This window comes from Theropithecus gelada, chromosome 2 (genome assembly GCF_003255815.1).
Source record: "Theropithecus gelada isolate Dixy chromosome 2, Tgel_1.0, whole genome shotgun sequence".
Classification (NCBI taxonomy): Eukaryota; Metazoa; Chordata; class Mammalia; order Primates; family Cercopithecidae; genus Theropithecus; species Theropithecus gelada.
Genome location: NC_037669.1, coordinates 172,226,436 through 172,238,486, shown reverse-complemented (window position 1 = coordinate 172,238,486; position 12,051 = coordinate 172,226,436). Strand labels below are relative to the sequence as shown.

General features: G+C 33.2%; 1 protein-coding gene across 2 annotated transcripts in view; it reads left to right on the top strand.

The window, feature by feature from the left end:
* The window catches only part of TOP2B (DNA topoisomerase II beta), a 67,722-nt gene that overhangs the window by 16,626 nt on the left and 39,045 nt on the right, over positions 1 to 12,051 (top strand). Inside the window, exons 2-7 of one of the 2 annotated variants that reach the window (XM_025374721.1) lie at positions 3,058 to 3,213; positions 4,258 to 4,348; positions 5,643 to 5,706; positions 9,602 to 9,747; positions 10,603 to 10,700; positions 11,770 to 11,982. In XM_025374721.1, the coding sequence (XP_025230506.1) occupies positions 3,058 to 3,213; positions 4,258 to 4,348; positions 5,643 to 5,706; positions 9,602 to 9,747; positions 10,603 to 10,700; positions 11,770 to 11,982 (768 nt within the window). Of the gene's footprint in view, positions 1 to 3,042; positions 3,214 to 4,257; positions 4,349 to 5,642; positions 5,707 to 9,601; positions 9,748 to 10,602; positions 10,701 to 11,769; positions 11,983 to 12,051 lie in introns of both variants that reach the window. The other variant, XM_025374722.1, reaches the window with a different exon arrangement.

Here is a 12,051-nt window from a genome sequence, read left to right as displayed (position 1 = left end):
AAGGCTTAGCTAACTCTCCAGTCTTTGCAGTCTGGTTTCATACTGGGAAGACTTTCTTCATCCAGTTTATCTAGCTAGGGAATCCTGAGACCTCACAAATCTTTTATGGGGATGCATCCTCTTTAGGTTTGTGCATGGAATTTCTTAATTGAAGAGGTTTGCGTCTGTCTGTGTTTGCTCTCTCTGGAGTGTGTGTCTGCTTTACTTGTGGCCGCTGGTGCTATAGTAAACTACAGTACTGGAGCTCCACCTTGTGTCTGTTTCTGATACTGCAGAGTCTGATGCTAAACTTTGATTGCCTTTGTTCTCAGTGACCCTCAACCTGGCACCCTGTTCAATGTCAGTACTTAGATTCAGTCAAGAGGTTTGTAGGGTAGCACTGCCCCCAACTGTTCCATTGGAGGTATATTCCTCTTCTGCTCCTCCCCAGGGAGAAGGTGAAAGTTGCTGTTGTCATGTTTTTCTCAATCTTGCCTTGCTGGGGCAGATAGGAGGGAGGACGTGAGCTTTGATGCTATTTTATGCTCACCTGGGGTGCTGGAATGTATCACAAAGGCAGTTGGATTATATGTTATTGTTGAATCCATGTCTTCATGGGGAAAGAAAGGCCTGGGGTTTCTTATTTTGCCGTCTGGCTGACCACACTCAAACGTTATCTGTTTTTTTAGACATTATCTTAGCAAGAACGGCAAGTCTTTGAACTTGATAGAGATTTGGTGGGTTCAAGCTTTCAAACTTTTTTTGTAATATATCCATTTGGGAAGAGATGCAGGGAGGAAGAGGTGGTGATTATAAGTAAGGAAGTATGGAAAAAGTTGTAAATTCTTGAAGAAAGCATGAGGTAAGGCTTTACTCCTGGTTTTTTTTTTTTTTTTGGTTCTTTTTTTGTTTTGTTTTGTTTTGTTTTTTAATCCCTGTGCGCCCTTTAGTTCAGCTTAGTTCATACAAATTAGATAGACATGAGCCTCTGGTTGAGTCTCATCTTGAAAATATTTTCTTTGTGATGGGGTTGGTTTTGGAAGAGTAGCCTGGAATAGGAAAGCTTTTACTTGTATGGTTATCATGTGTCCTCAACCTTTATGTCAATAATTGCAGACTTAAAATAGCAGTTCTAAGTTAATGGTAAAATGTTACCTACCTTTGATTCCATATCATCCGTCTTCTTTGAGTACTTTCTTACAGTGTGATTTTAATGATTATGATCTTTGTTCTAACTATTTTGAGGCTCCATTAAAAAATAAATTGTGATTTTATTGTTAGAATCATTTCTATAAATTAACAACACTGTGCCTGGCCCCTAAACGTAAGTTCATTTTTACCAATCAACGATTTCTTTATAAAATGCAAGGAATATGATTAGAAATTTGAAGACTATCTGGTATTTAAAAAATAAAGTTCATCTTTCTGGCCAGCTAGTTCATCATCTAACTTTTGCAGAAGTGGAATGTGAAAACTTTGTGAAACGGAATTATTTGCTTTTATGCAAAGCTATTTTTAATTGTCTTTGAGCAGTGTTAATGGAAAAACTTATAAATGTAGGAATGTATAAGAACGTAGTTTAAAATCTAGAATGAGTTATTTTTAATACTTTTATTTTGAACTATTATTAAATCTTTAATTTTATATAAAACTTACTGCATTGTGAAATTATAATTAATGTTTGAGTTTCCTCAGGATATATTAAATTCTTGGTTTAGACTTTTCAGAGGTCATGTTTTTGATTTTTAAACATGCTTAATGATAAAGTTTTTAAAAAGAAAAACTTTAAAGAGGAATTAAAATTGCGTACTGCTTGTTTAAATGCACAAAATCTCTGTATCTTCTATTGTCTGTATTCTGTTTCTTTAATTTCTACTAAAATTTGAAGGCCTATGAAGATATTTTAATTCTCATTGCGTTATTTTTTGACTCTGAAAAAATAGGCCATCATATCTTTTTAGTGGGATGTCATATTTGTCAGCATTAAAGAATCCCAGAAGGAGAGAAGTATATTCTCTGCTGCTCTTAAGAAGACAAGGAAATTTGTAGACCTTGGAAATTTCATTTGACATCCTCATCTGCTGTAGGAATGTTTAGAATTAGAATTTAGAATTAGGCACCAACCTGTGCCTCCTTGAAACTGGTAGAGAAACTGGGGTCAGTACTGGGGCACCCGGAGCTGATATGTGAGGAATTATTGGCATGATCTACAAATGTGTGAAATTTGAAGATTTTATAAGCTATTATATTTTCAGTCATATCAGTGTTTATTAACTACATAGGTTAATATTTTGCGTAGGTCATATTTGTTTGTACCGTAGTCTTCAGTAACTTAATGGTGGAGAGCTTACACCTGGAAGCTTCTGGGGCTCCTGTACCTAGCAAGGTTCAGTCATTGTGATTCTGTAACCTCACCAGAACTCAAGGTTTTGAAGACCAGAAAGATTAACTTGAGGCCAGGCATGGTGGCTCACGCCTGTAATCCTAGCACTTTGGGAGGCCAAGGCTGGCTGATCACCTGAGGTCAGAAGTTCAAGACCAGCCTGGCCAACATGGTGAAACCTTGTCTTTACTAAAAATACAAAACAAAAACAAACAAAAAAACCCAACTAGCTGAGCATAGTGGTGCGCATCTGTAGTCCCAGCTACTCAGGAGGCTGAGGTGGGAGAATCACTTGAAACTGGGAGGCAGAGGCTGCAGTGAGCCAAGATCACACCATTGCACTCCAACCTGGACGACAGAGCAAGACTGTCTCAAAAACAAAACAAACAAACTTGATATCTTATAGAATTGGGAAATGTTTGTAATTTTGTATTGCTAGAGACTGCTCTAGTGATTCTGGTGACTATACCCATGTTTTGGGCTCAGTCAAAACTACAGGTTCATGTTGTATAATAAGAGCCAGACTGTCAGTAACAGACTTGTGTTTTCTTTAGGATTTAAAAAATCAGTGGGTCTGAAAGATAATTTTGCCATTAAAAAAGAAAACCCATGTCGTGTGTCCATACTCATTGTTTACCCCTTGGTAGGTTATTTAAATTTGATTTTTTGGTTAATTTTAGACTCTTTTTGATCAGAACAATGCTGCAAAAAAAGAAGAGTCAGAAACTGCCAACAAAAATGATTCTTCAAAGAAGTTGTCTGTTGAGAGAGTGTATCAGAAGAAGACACAACTTGAACACATTCTTCTTCGTCCTGATACATATATTGGGTCAGTGGAGCCATTGACGCAGGTAATTATTGCTAAAATTGATTGAAATTAGGAGATGTGCATCTATATCTACTTTTTAATGTTGATAAAATTGTAATTACATGCTTTGGAAATCTGTAATTTCACCTATCTATAGTCATGGTCAAAGTAGGGTGAAAGATCTAGAAGTAGAAATGTATTTACTTCTTTCTGGGGATAAAAACCATCACAAGAGCCCGGGCACAGTGGCTCACGCCTGTAATCCCAGCACTTTGGGAGGCTGAGGCAGATGGATCACCTAAGGTCAGGAGTTGAAGACCAGCCTGGCCAACATGACTAGTTGAGACTAGTAAGAACTGGGATTCAAAGTAGATCTCTCTGACTCCAAAGTCTTGCTTTGTTCGTATTATTTTACTCGCTCCCTGTATTATAAAAAAAAAATAAAGCATGAATTTTCCATTATTTATGAAAAGCAATGTTTTTATTTTTTCAACTATTTAATTCTGTTTCTAATAATTATTGATGTCTTACATTAAAACTGACTTTAAGGCCAGGCGCAGTGGCTCACACCTGTAATCCCAGCACTTTGGGAGGCCGAGGCGGGTGGATCACGAGGTCAGGAGATCGAGACTATCCTGGCTAACACGGTGAAACCCCGTCTCTACTAAAAATACAAAAAATTAGCCAGTCATGGTGGCAGGCACCTGTAGTCCCAGCTACTCGGGAGGCTGAGGCAGGAGAATGGCATGAATCCGGGAGGCAGAACTTGCAGTGAGCCGAGATCGTGCCACTGCACTCCAGCCTGGGCGACAGTGCAAGACTCTGTCTCAAAAAAAAAGAAAAAAAAAAAAGAAAGCTGACTTTATGTATAATAATATGAACTTGATACAAAATGAACAATTTCTCAATTTTGAGGTTAATTTAATATGAATAGTGAAGTTGACTATTAACTGAAGTTGTATATGTTTTTCTACTTCGCAGATCTAAGTATTCATATAGTGTAAATGACTGGATGTGGATTATACTATGAAAAATTGATGTTAAGGATTTATCGAGTAAAAAACTATTTTTGAATTTTTCAATACAGTTCATGTGGGTGTATGATGAAGATGTAGGAATGAATTGCAGAGAGGTTACCTTTGTGCCAGGTTTATACAAGATCTTTGATGAAATTTTGGGTGAGTACTTGCTTAGGATTTAATGCATATTTCTATTAATATCATCATAATGTCCTTTTATATATAAAGCCAGACTTAACCATTATAAACTTGAAGGGTATATCTCTGGCTTTTATCCTTCTGAATATAAATGATCTTCAGAAAATTTATACCATGATCTGTAGTGTTTATCTCTGTTTCATCTTTGTTTCATTTTCTTCATCTATGAAATCAGTGTGTTGTGTTTGTAATCCCATATTTGGTCTGTACTCCTGTATGTGTAGTCTTCCGAGATTTGCTAGCATCACAGTTACCTGGGGGCATCTTGAATATGGAGATGACAGGGACTGATTTTGCAGATTCATTGAGTTGGGATATGTAAATATGTTTTTCACCAACAAATCAGATACTTCTGTTGGGCAGCCAAGTTTAATAACCATTGCTCTAAATGTTCTCTGTCCTGTCGAAATCACATGGTTAATTAAATTGTGTGAATGCCTAGTTGACTGCCAGGGAATGCTTGTACTTTGGAAATATTCTAACCAAGGACACTCTAGAAATTCTCTTGCTCTGCCATCTCAGTGCAGCTTGAGGTTTCTTAGTGTAGTTGTATGGGTCTCTCAGAGCTGCTTCTGTTGGTATTTGGTGAAGAAGTAAGAGATTAAAACTGGGTTACATTTTATACCTTTACTCTTGCCTCCATATTATAATTTTACTGTTTTAAGTTTATTACAAGGGTTTGTCAGGAACATATTTCTTCTATGATTGTGTTCAAATTTCCTTGAAGCAGTGGTTAATGAATGCAAAAATATTTATGTTGTCAGTTATAGTGCCTAGGATACAGAATTTTGATTTCTAAGGGTGTTAAACACTTTTTTTGGTAACTAAAAATGAACTGGTTTCTATTCAATATGCCTATAAAGTCACTAGTTTATTGAAAGAGGTCAGTAGAATGCAATTACTTGTTACCAAGAAAAAAATATAACTAAACAAAAGTTTTTACTTTTAGACCTGGATTTGGGTGTTGTAAAATGCAGGTGTTTGCTCTGACTTAATTTGTTTTCATTAATATGTATACTAAAACATTTCCTTCTCTTTTTTGTGATGGAAAACATAACAGTAATTTGATGTGATAATACAATTTAGGAATATTATTTAGAAAATAAGATTTTATATGAGAAGTTAATGGTACTTATTTTCATTAACTATTACCATATGTAGATGTTTATATTAAGCAGTGATGCACATAAAGTTGTGTCCATGTATTTATTTACATAATTTTGTATATTACTCATTGAGATGTTTAATTTTGTAGTTAATGCTGCTGACAATAAACAGAGGGATAAGAACATGACTTGTATTAAAGTTTCTATTGATCCGTAAGTATATTTAAAGTTTAATTTTTTATGCTGTTTTATTCAGATAGTCCCCAATTTATGAGTACTCCTCAAATAATGTATATGGATAGTACTTTTTTGTTTCCCTGTTGTTTGAGACTTTGTAATTTTTGCCTCTTTTCTGTGTCATTTATTGTCTTTTCTTCCAAAGAACTTCCCTGTCAGGACTCTTGGAGACCATTTTTCTTTGATGCTATATATGCTATTTCAGCTGCTAGAGTAGTCACCCTATCTTTTCTTTGGGACTCAAGGCTAAGGGCCATTAGTGTGATTCCAGTTATACTTTAAATTTACTTTTCATGATTGGTGTTTGGAGTTTTCCATTATTTATGACATGATTTAATAGATTAGCTACTGTTGGTGTAACTAGTTGTTTAGCTAATTATATTACTGTGGTGATTTTTATTATTTTTTTCTGTAGGATGAAGGTGTATAAAAAATAGTAGTGTTACATGAGAAACATAACTGTTATATTTCTCCTGTTTTTGCCAGCATGCCTTTTGTAAAATATTACATTCATTGTTTGTAATTTCATTAGTAATTTAGCATGATTTTAAGATTTTTCTCTAGTAAACATAAAAATCTAATAATTCAGGTGTAGTCTTACTATTAGTAATCTAATTTCAGTTAAGATTAGTAGTATAATAAAACTATAATTTGGTTATACCTTGAAGTTAACTGTATTTTATATGAAAATGTTACCATATAACTATGCTGTTGGATTCTTTATTTTTCTTCTCCATTCTTTTTTTTTAAAAAATTTGTATTATTTCTATAATGAATGCGTTCTTGAGAAGTTATATAAGGCATACAAGACATAAATTACAACTTATACAGAAGTTTAAGATGGTTTCAAGGAAATTTTGGCTGTTAAGATTCCTTTTCCTTGTTTAGGCAATTGTCAGTTAAAAATCATCTCTCTCTTCATTTATTATGTTTTAGGAGAGTAAGGAGTAATAGACACTGAATGTTTGATATTTTTGAATTGTTTTCAAAATTGAACAATTCTAATTGAAAACTAAGAAAGAAAGAACCTTCTTTAAATACACTCTTGATGAACGTATTTGAAATTGTTTAGTTCTTTTATGTGGTACTAGCCTTATTAGTCCAAATATTTTAGCCACATTAATACAATAAGATTAAATTTGAGAAATAGTGTATAGCATACCATCATAACAAAGTGATGAAGTGAGCTAAACCAGGTGCAGCAGCTCACGCCTGTAATCCTGGCACTTTGGGAGGCTGTCAGGCGGATCCCTTGAGCCCAGGAGTTAGAGACCAGTCTGAGCAACATGGTGAAAACCTGTCTCTACCAAAAAAAAAAAACAAAAAAAAAACCCCAAAATTATCTGGGCATAGTGGCACGTGCTTGTAGTCCCAGCTACTCAGCATGCTGAGGTGGGAGGATTGCTTGAGCCTGGGAGGTCAGGCTGCGGTGAGCCATGATTGTGCCACTGTACTCCAGCCTGGGTGACAGAGCGAGACCCTGTCTTAAAAAAAAAAAAAAAAAAAAGACAATGAAGAAGTGAGCTGTAAGACAACTCTGTAGACTGGATAAGGGCTCTTGGTTTATTTTACTTATCAGTTCATTACAGATTTTGTACAAAGTGTAATTCTACATAATTCTAGTAATTCTAGTGCCTTTATCACTCCATTTTATACTCTGTTTTTAATCAACAAACATTTTTGTGTAGGCATAAGAGGGAAAATTATAAATAAGTTTATTTGTTTTCTCAATGGCAATGAAGTATCAATTTTTTTTCATATTTCCCACCTCATTTTAACTGCTTCTGGTAGAAAATTATTTTATTTCAATATAAGCAAAAATCCTTAGCTATTCCAAGAAGAAAAGGTGATGGTAGTATATTTTTTCACCCCTCCTTTCTTATTTCTTTTGTTATTTATGAAACATTGATGAAAAATTGAGTCTTAATCTTGCCTTTAATTGAATTTCATATACTTCTAAAATTGGCATTAGGCAAGCATTTTGTGAGAAGTTGCTGATTTGTATATTGTATTTCTGAGTTTTAACTATAGCATTTTGTCTCTTGTGAATTTTGTCCCATAGTCACTTTTTTTTTTTTTACCACATATACTATGGAAATTAGTATTATTTTGATTAAAATAAATGCTATTTCAGCAGTGCAGTTTTTGCTTCAGTAAGATTTCTAATTGTCATTTTAAAGCTAAATTTAAATGAGAAAAAGAGCTGTTGCACTGATTATCCAATTGATCCAGTTTTATCTGCTGTCCATTTTTGTATCCTTTGAGTTTCATTCTTTTTAACATTTTTGTATAGCAGATTTTTATTTTTCTTTGTACATTTGTTCACATAAACTTCTTGTGTGGAGGAGAGGTTAAATTTTAATAGCTAATGGGCAAAGTATATAGGATATATAATACAGTCTAGCTCTTACTCTTTCTTTTCCTCCATAGTATTCTGTGATGTGGGGATAAAATTTAAGGAAAACATGGTTGTAAAGCCATGAGGATAGATTAAATACAAGGTATGCCATACAGAATTTGGACAGTTCTTCTAGAAGTTAGAGAAGTTAGAGCAACTTCTTACAAGGGAACTTAACATTTATTAAATAATATAATAGTATTGAAACAATTTATTTGTGGATGTCTCTCTGACTAAAAACAAATGTGGAAGCTGGGCACAGTGGCTCACGCCTGTAATCCCAGCACTTTGGGAGGCCAAGGTGGGTGGATCATGAGGTGAGGAGTTTGAGACCAGCTTGGCCAACGTGGTGAAACACCGTTTCTAATAAAAATACAAAAATTAGCCGTTCGTGGTGGTGCGCGCCTGTAATCCCAACTACTTGGGAGACTGAGACAGGAGAATTGCTGGATCCCAGGAGGCAGAGGTTGCAGTGAGCTGAGATCGTGCCACTGCACTCCAGCCTGGGTGACAGAGTGAGACTCTGTCTCAAACAAAAACAAAAACGAATGTGGAAAGCATATTAACCAGAGTTCAAAATATTCCTCTAGCTTAAGTATTCTTTACTTAGAATTGAAACTTTAAAACTATAGCTTAAAAAAAATATTGTATACTCGTGCTAAATTATATATGTAGACATTTCTTCTTTTAACAAATGGAATCATAGTATATATACTATTTTATATCTTTCTCTTTATTCAACATATTATAGACAGCTTTCGTTATTAACTTACCTAGATCCACTTAATTTTTTTAAACTACTGATAAGTATTGGATATTTAGATTTTCAATGTTTTTTTTAGCCTAATTATTTTTGAAAATTTATTTGTAAACTATTAAATGCAATATTCTTATTCTTAATTTTTATTGAATATTATCAATGGAGCAAATTGTAAAATTCTGAATAATTGTTTAGAGATTACAGAGATAAATACCAGATCTGAGAAATGATATAGATTGAAATTTTATAAGACAGTTTGATAGCAAGTTCCAGTTTCATACTCATATGGACTTAGCTATGTTGAGGATGCCAAATGTTGATTTTTTTTTTTTTTTGAAATTGTGATGAAGATAATTAACTTACAAAATGCCTATTTTAATTACAGTACCGTGTGCTAAACATGATGAAACCTTTTTTTAAGTTTTCTCATGAGTATGTTGCCTTTTTTGTCATCCTGAGATATTTAAGGTCTGTAATTTTCCATTCTTGCCTTTATTTCCTTCATAATCCTTCTCTATTAGTTATGACTCAGGGAAAGAAATGTTTGTCCTCAGCGAGTATTTTCTTGAGAGATGAATCAGTGCCTTCCAATTGATAATGACTAGTATCTTATAATCTTTAAGGTTTATTCTAGATTACTTTTTAATGAATTAATTTATCTTTACTATTTTAAGCTCTAAATTCTGCTTTTCTTTTTCTTTTTTTTAATACAGTGAATCTAACATTATAAGCATTTGGAATAATGGAAAAGGCATTCCAGTAGTAGAACACAAGGTAGAGAAAGTTTATGTTCCTGCTTTAATTTTTGGACAGCTTTTAACATCCAGTAACTATGATGATGATGAGAAAAAAGTTACAGGTAAAGTCTGAATGGAATTTTGATTGAAAAATACTGTTTTCTTAATATAAAATGTATAACTTACTAAGGAAATTGTGCAATTTTGGTGTGAGAAAATCATTTTCAGAATTAATATTTATAAACTATCATGTATAAATATTGTCTTGATAATAGTTTAACAGTGACATTTTAAAACCTTAAGTCTGATAGTACATTGACTGTGTTGTTAGAACTGCTGGAAGTTTAACTTGGCTGATAGCTTGAGTTTTGATTTTAGATAGGACTAGTATGATGTCTATGTATATAAATTTTTTATTACATAAGTACTGTGTCTTTTGGTATTAAGTTACTTTTAAACTGTTTTCCTTAAGAAGGTCAGGTTCGAAAATCTAGACTCTGTAAATAGAGTTGAAAGTGCTTTGACCAAAACCATATGTTTTCATACTTATTTATGTTGCCCAAATAGGTTGATAGGTTTTTTTGTTTTGTTTTGTTTTGCCTTTTAAACCGAGGCTCTGGGAAATGATATAGATTAAAATTTTGTAATAGAGAAGGAAGTTTGATAGAAAGTTCAGATTTCATACTCACAGAGATTTACCGGGTCATGAAAGATACAAAGCTTCATGTTTTTGAAATTGTAAAGATTGTGGCAAATGTACAAAATACCCATTTTAATTACACCACTATATATGCTAAATCTTAATTGTATCTTTCTTTAAATGAAAAATATCTAATTATGCTCTGGAATATTCAATTGGTGATTGATAATGCAGTTAGTGGAACAGTTTTGCAACAGCCTTGCCCTATGGTAGTAAATTAACAAAATTCCTTTAAAATCATTTTTACTAAACCTTTTACATTTAATTTTTCTTACAGGTGGTCGTAATGGTTATGGTGCAAAACTTTGTAATATTTTCAGTACAAAGTTTACAGTAGAAACAGCTTGCAAAGAATACAAACACAGTTTTAAGCAGGTATGCTAGAAACACACCTATTTCTTTTTTAAAAATAATGTTTTATTATTTTGTTGAGATAGTAGAACCTTAGATAAATTGCAGTAATGCCTATATAACTTCATTTTTTGTTTTCAAAGCATTATCCAAGTCAACTCATCAGAGTAAAGAGACGTCAGAATGCCTGGGAGATTTAATATAAGCCTATTCCTCTGTCATTCCTTTAGAACAAAGTGCTTTATTTAACAGGCTTTATTTAACTTAGTTAAGTATTAGTGAAAATGTCCTAAACCTCACAGACTCATGTACATGCAACCGCTTAGTGTGTGTGAAAAATTCCTCAATGAATCATCAAATTTGTTTTTCAAAATTTTATTTTATTCTTGCAGGTCTATGAAAATGATTCGAAATTTTATATAAGCTAAAATAATTTTTATTTTAAGTTTTCTTTATTGCTTTCCAACAACCCCACTGTTGAAGTAAGCAAAAATAATTTTGTCAGGAAAAGCATCATGCATGTTTATTTTTCTAAAAGTCTATATGGTCATGTTGAAGAATTTGAAAGAGATTTTGTGGACAGTTTATAAATTTGCACAGTTTAGTTTATTTTTAACATGAGATAATTATCACAGTAATGCAGTTGTCCCTCAGAAGGATTAGTTCTGGGATGCCCTTTCTATACCGAAATCAGAGGAGGATCAAGTCCCTTATATAAAATGGGGTAGTATTTGCATATAACCTATACACATCCTCCCATGTACTTTAAATCAACTCTAGATTACTTATAATACGTAATACAATATAAATGCCATGTAAACAGTTATGCTGTATTTTAAAAATTTGTATTTTTTATTATTTTTTCCCAAATATTTTTAAGCTGCAGTTGGTCAAATCTACAAATGTAGAACCTACCCAAAGGCTGACTGTATTTACTGTTTTTTTTTGTCTGTAATATTATCAAGGATTTGTTTGGTTTGTTGTGAGGTTGGAAAATTGATATAGTTTGATGAATGAATTTAATGAGCGAAGTCTTTATATATTATGAAATATGGAAGCATTATAGAAATATTTGATTTTGTTTCTTTTAAAGACATGGATGAATAATATGATGAAGACTTCTGAAGCCAAAATTAAGCATTTTGATGGTGAAGATTACACATGCATAACATTCCAACCAGATCTGTCCAAATTTAAGATGGAAAAACTTGACAAGGATATTGTGGCCCTCATGACCAGAAGGGCATATGATTTGGCTGGTTCATGTAAAGGGGTCAAGGTCATGTTTAATGGAAAGAAATTGCCTGTAAGTCTCGTGTAAAATAGTTTTAATACTATGTTATTTTATACAGAGAATATTGTTGGGTCTTCCTTT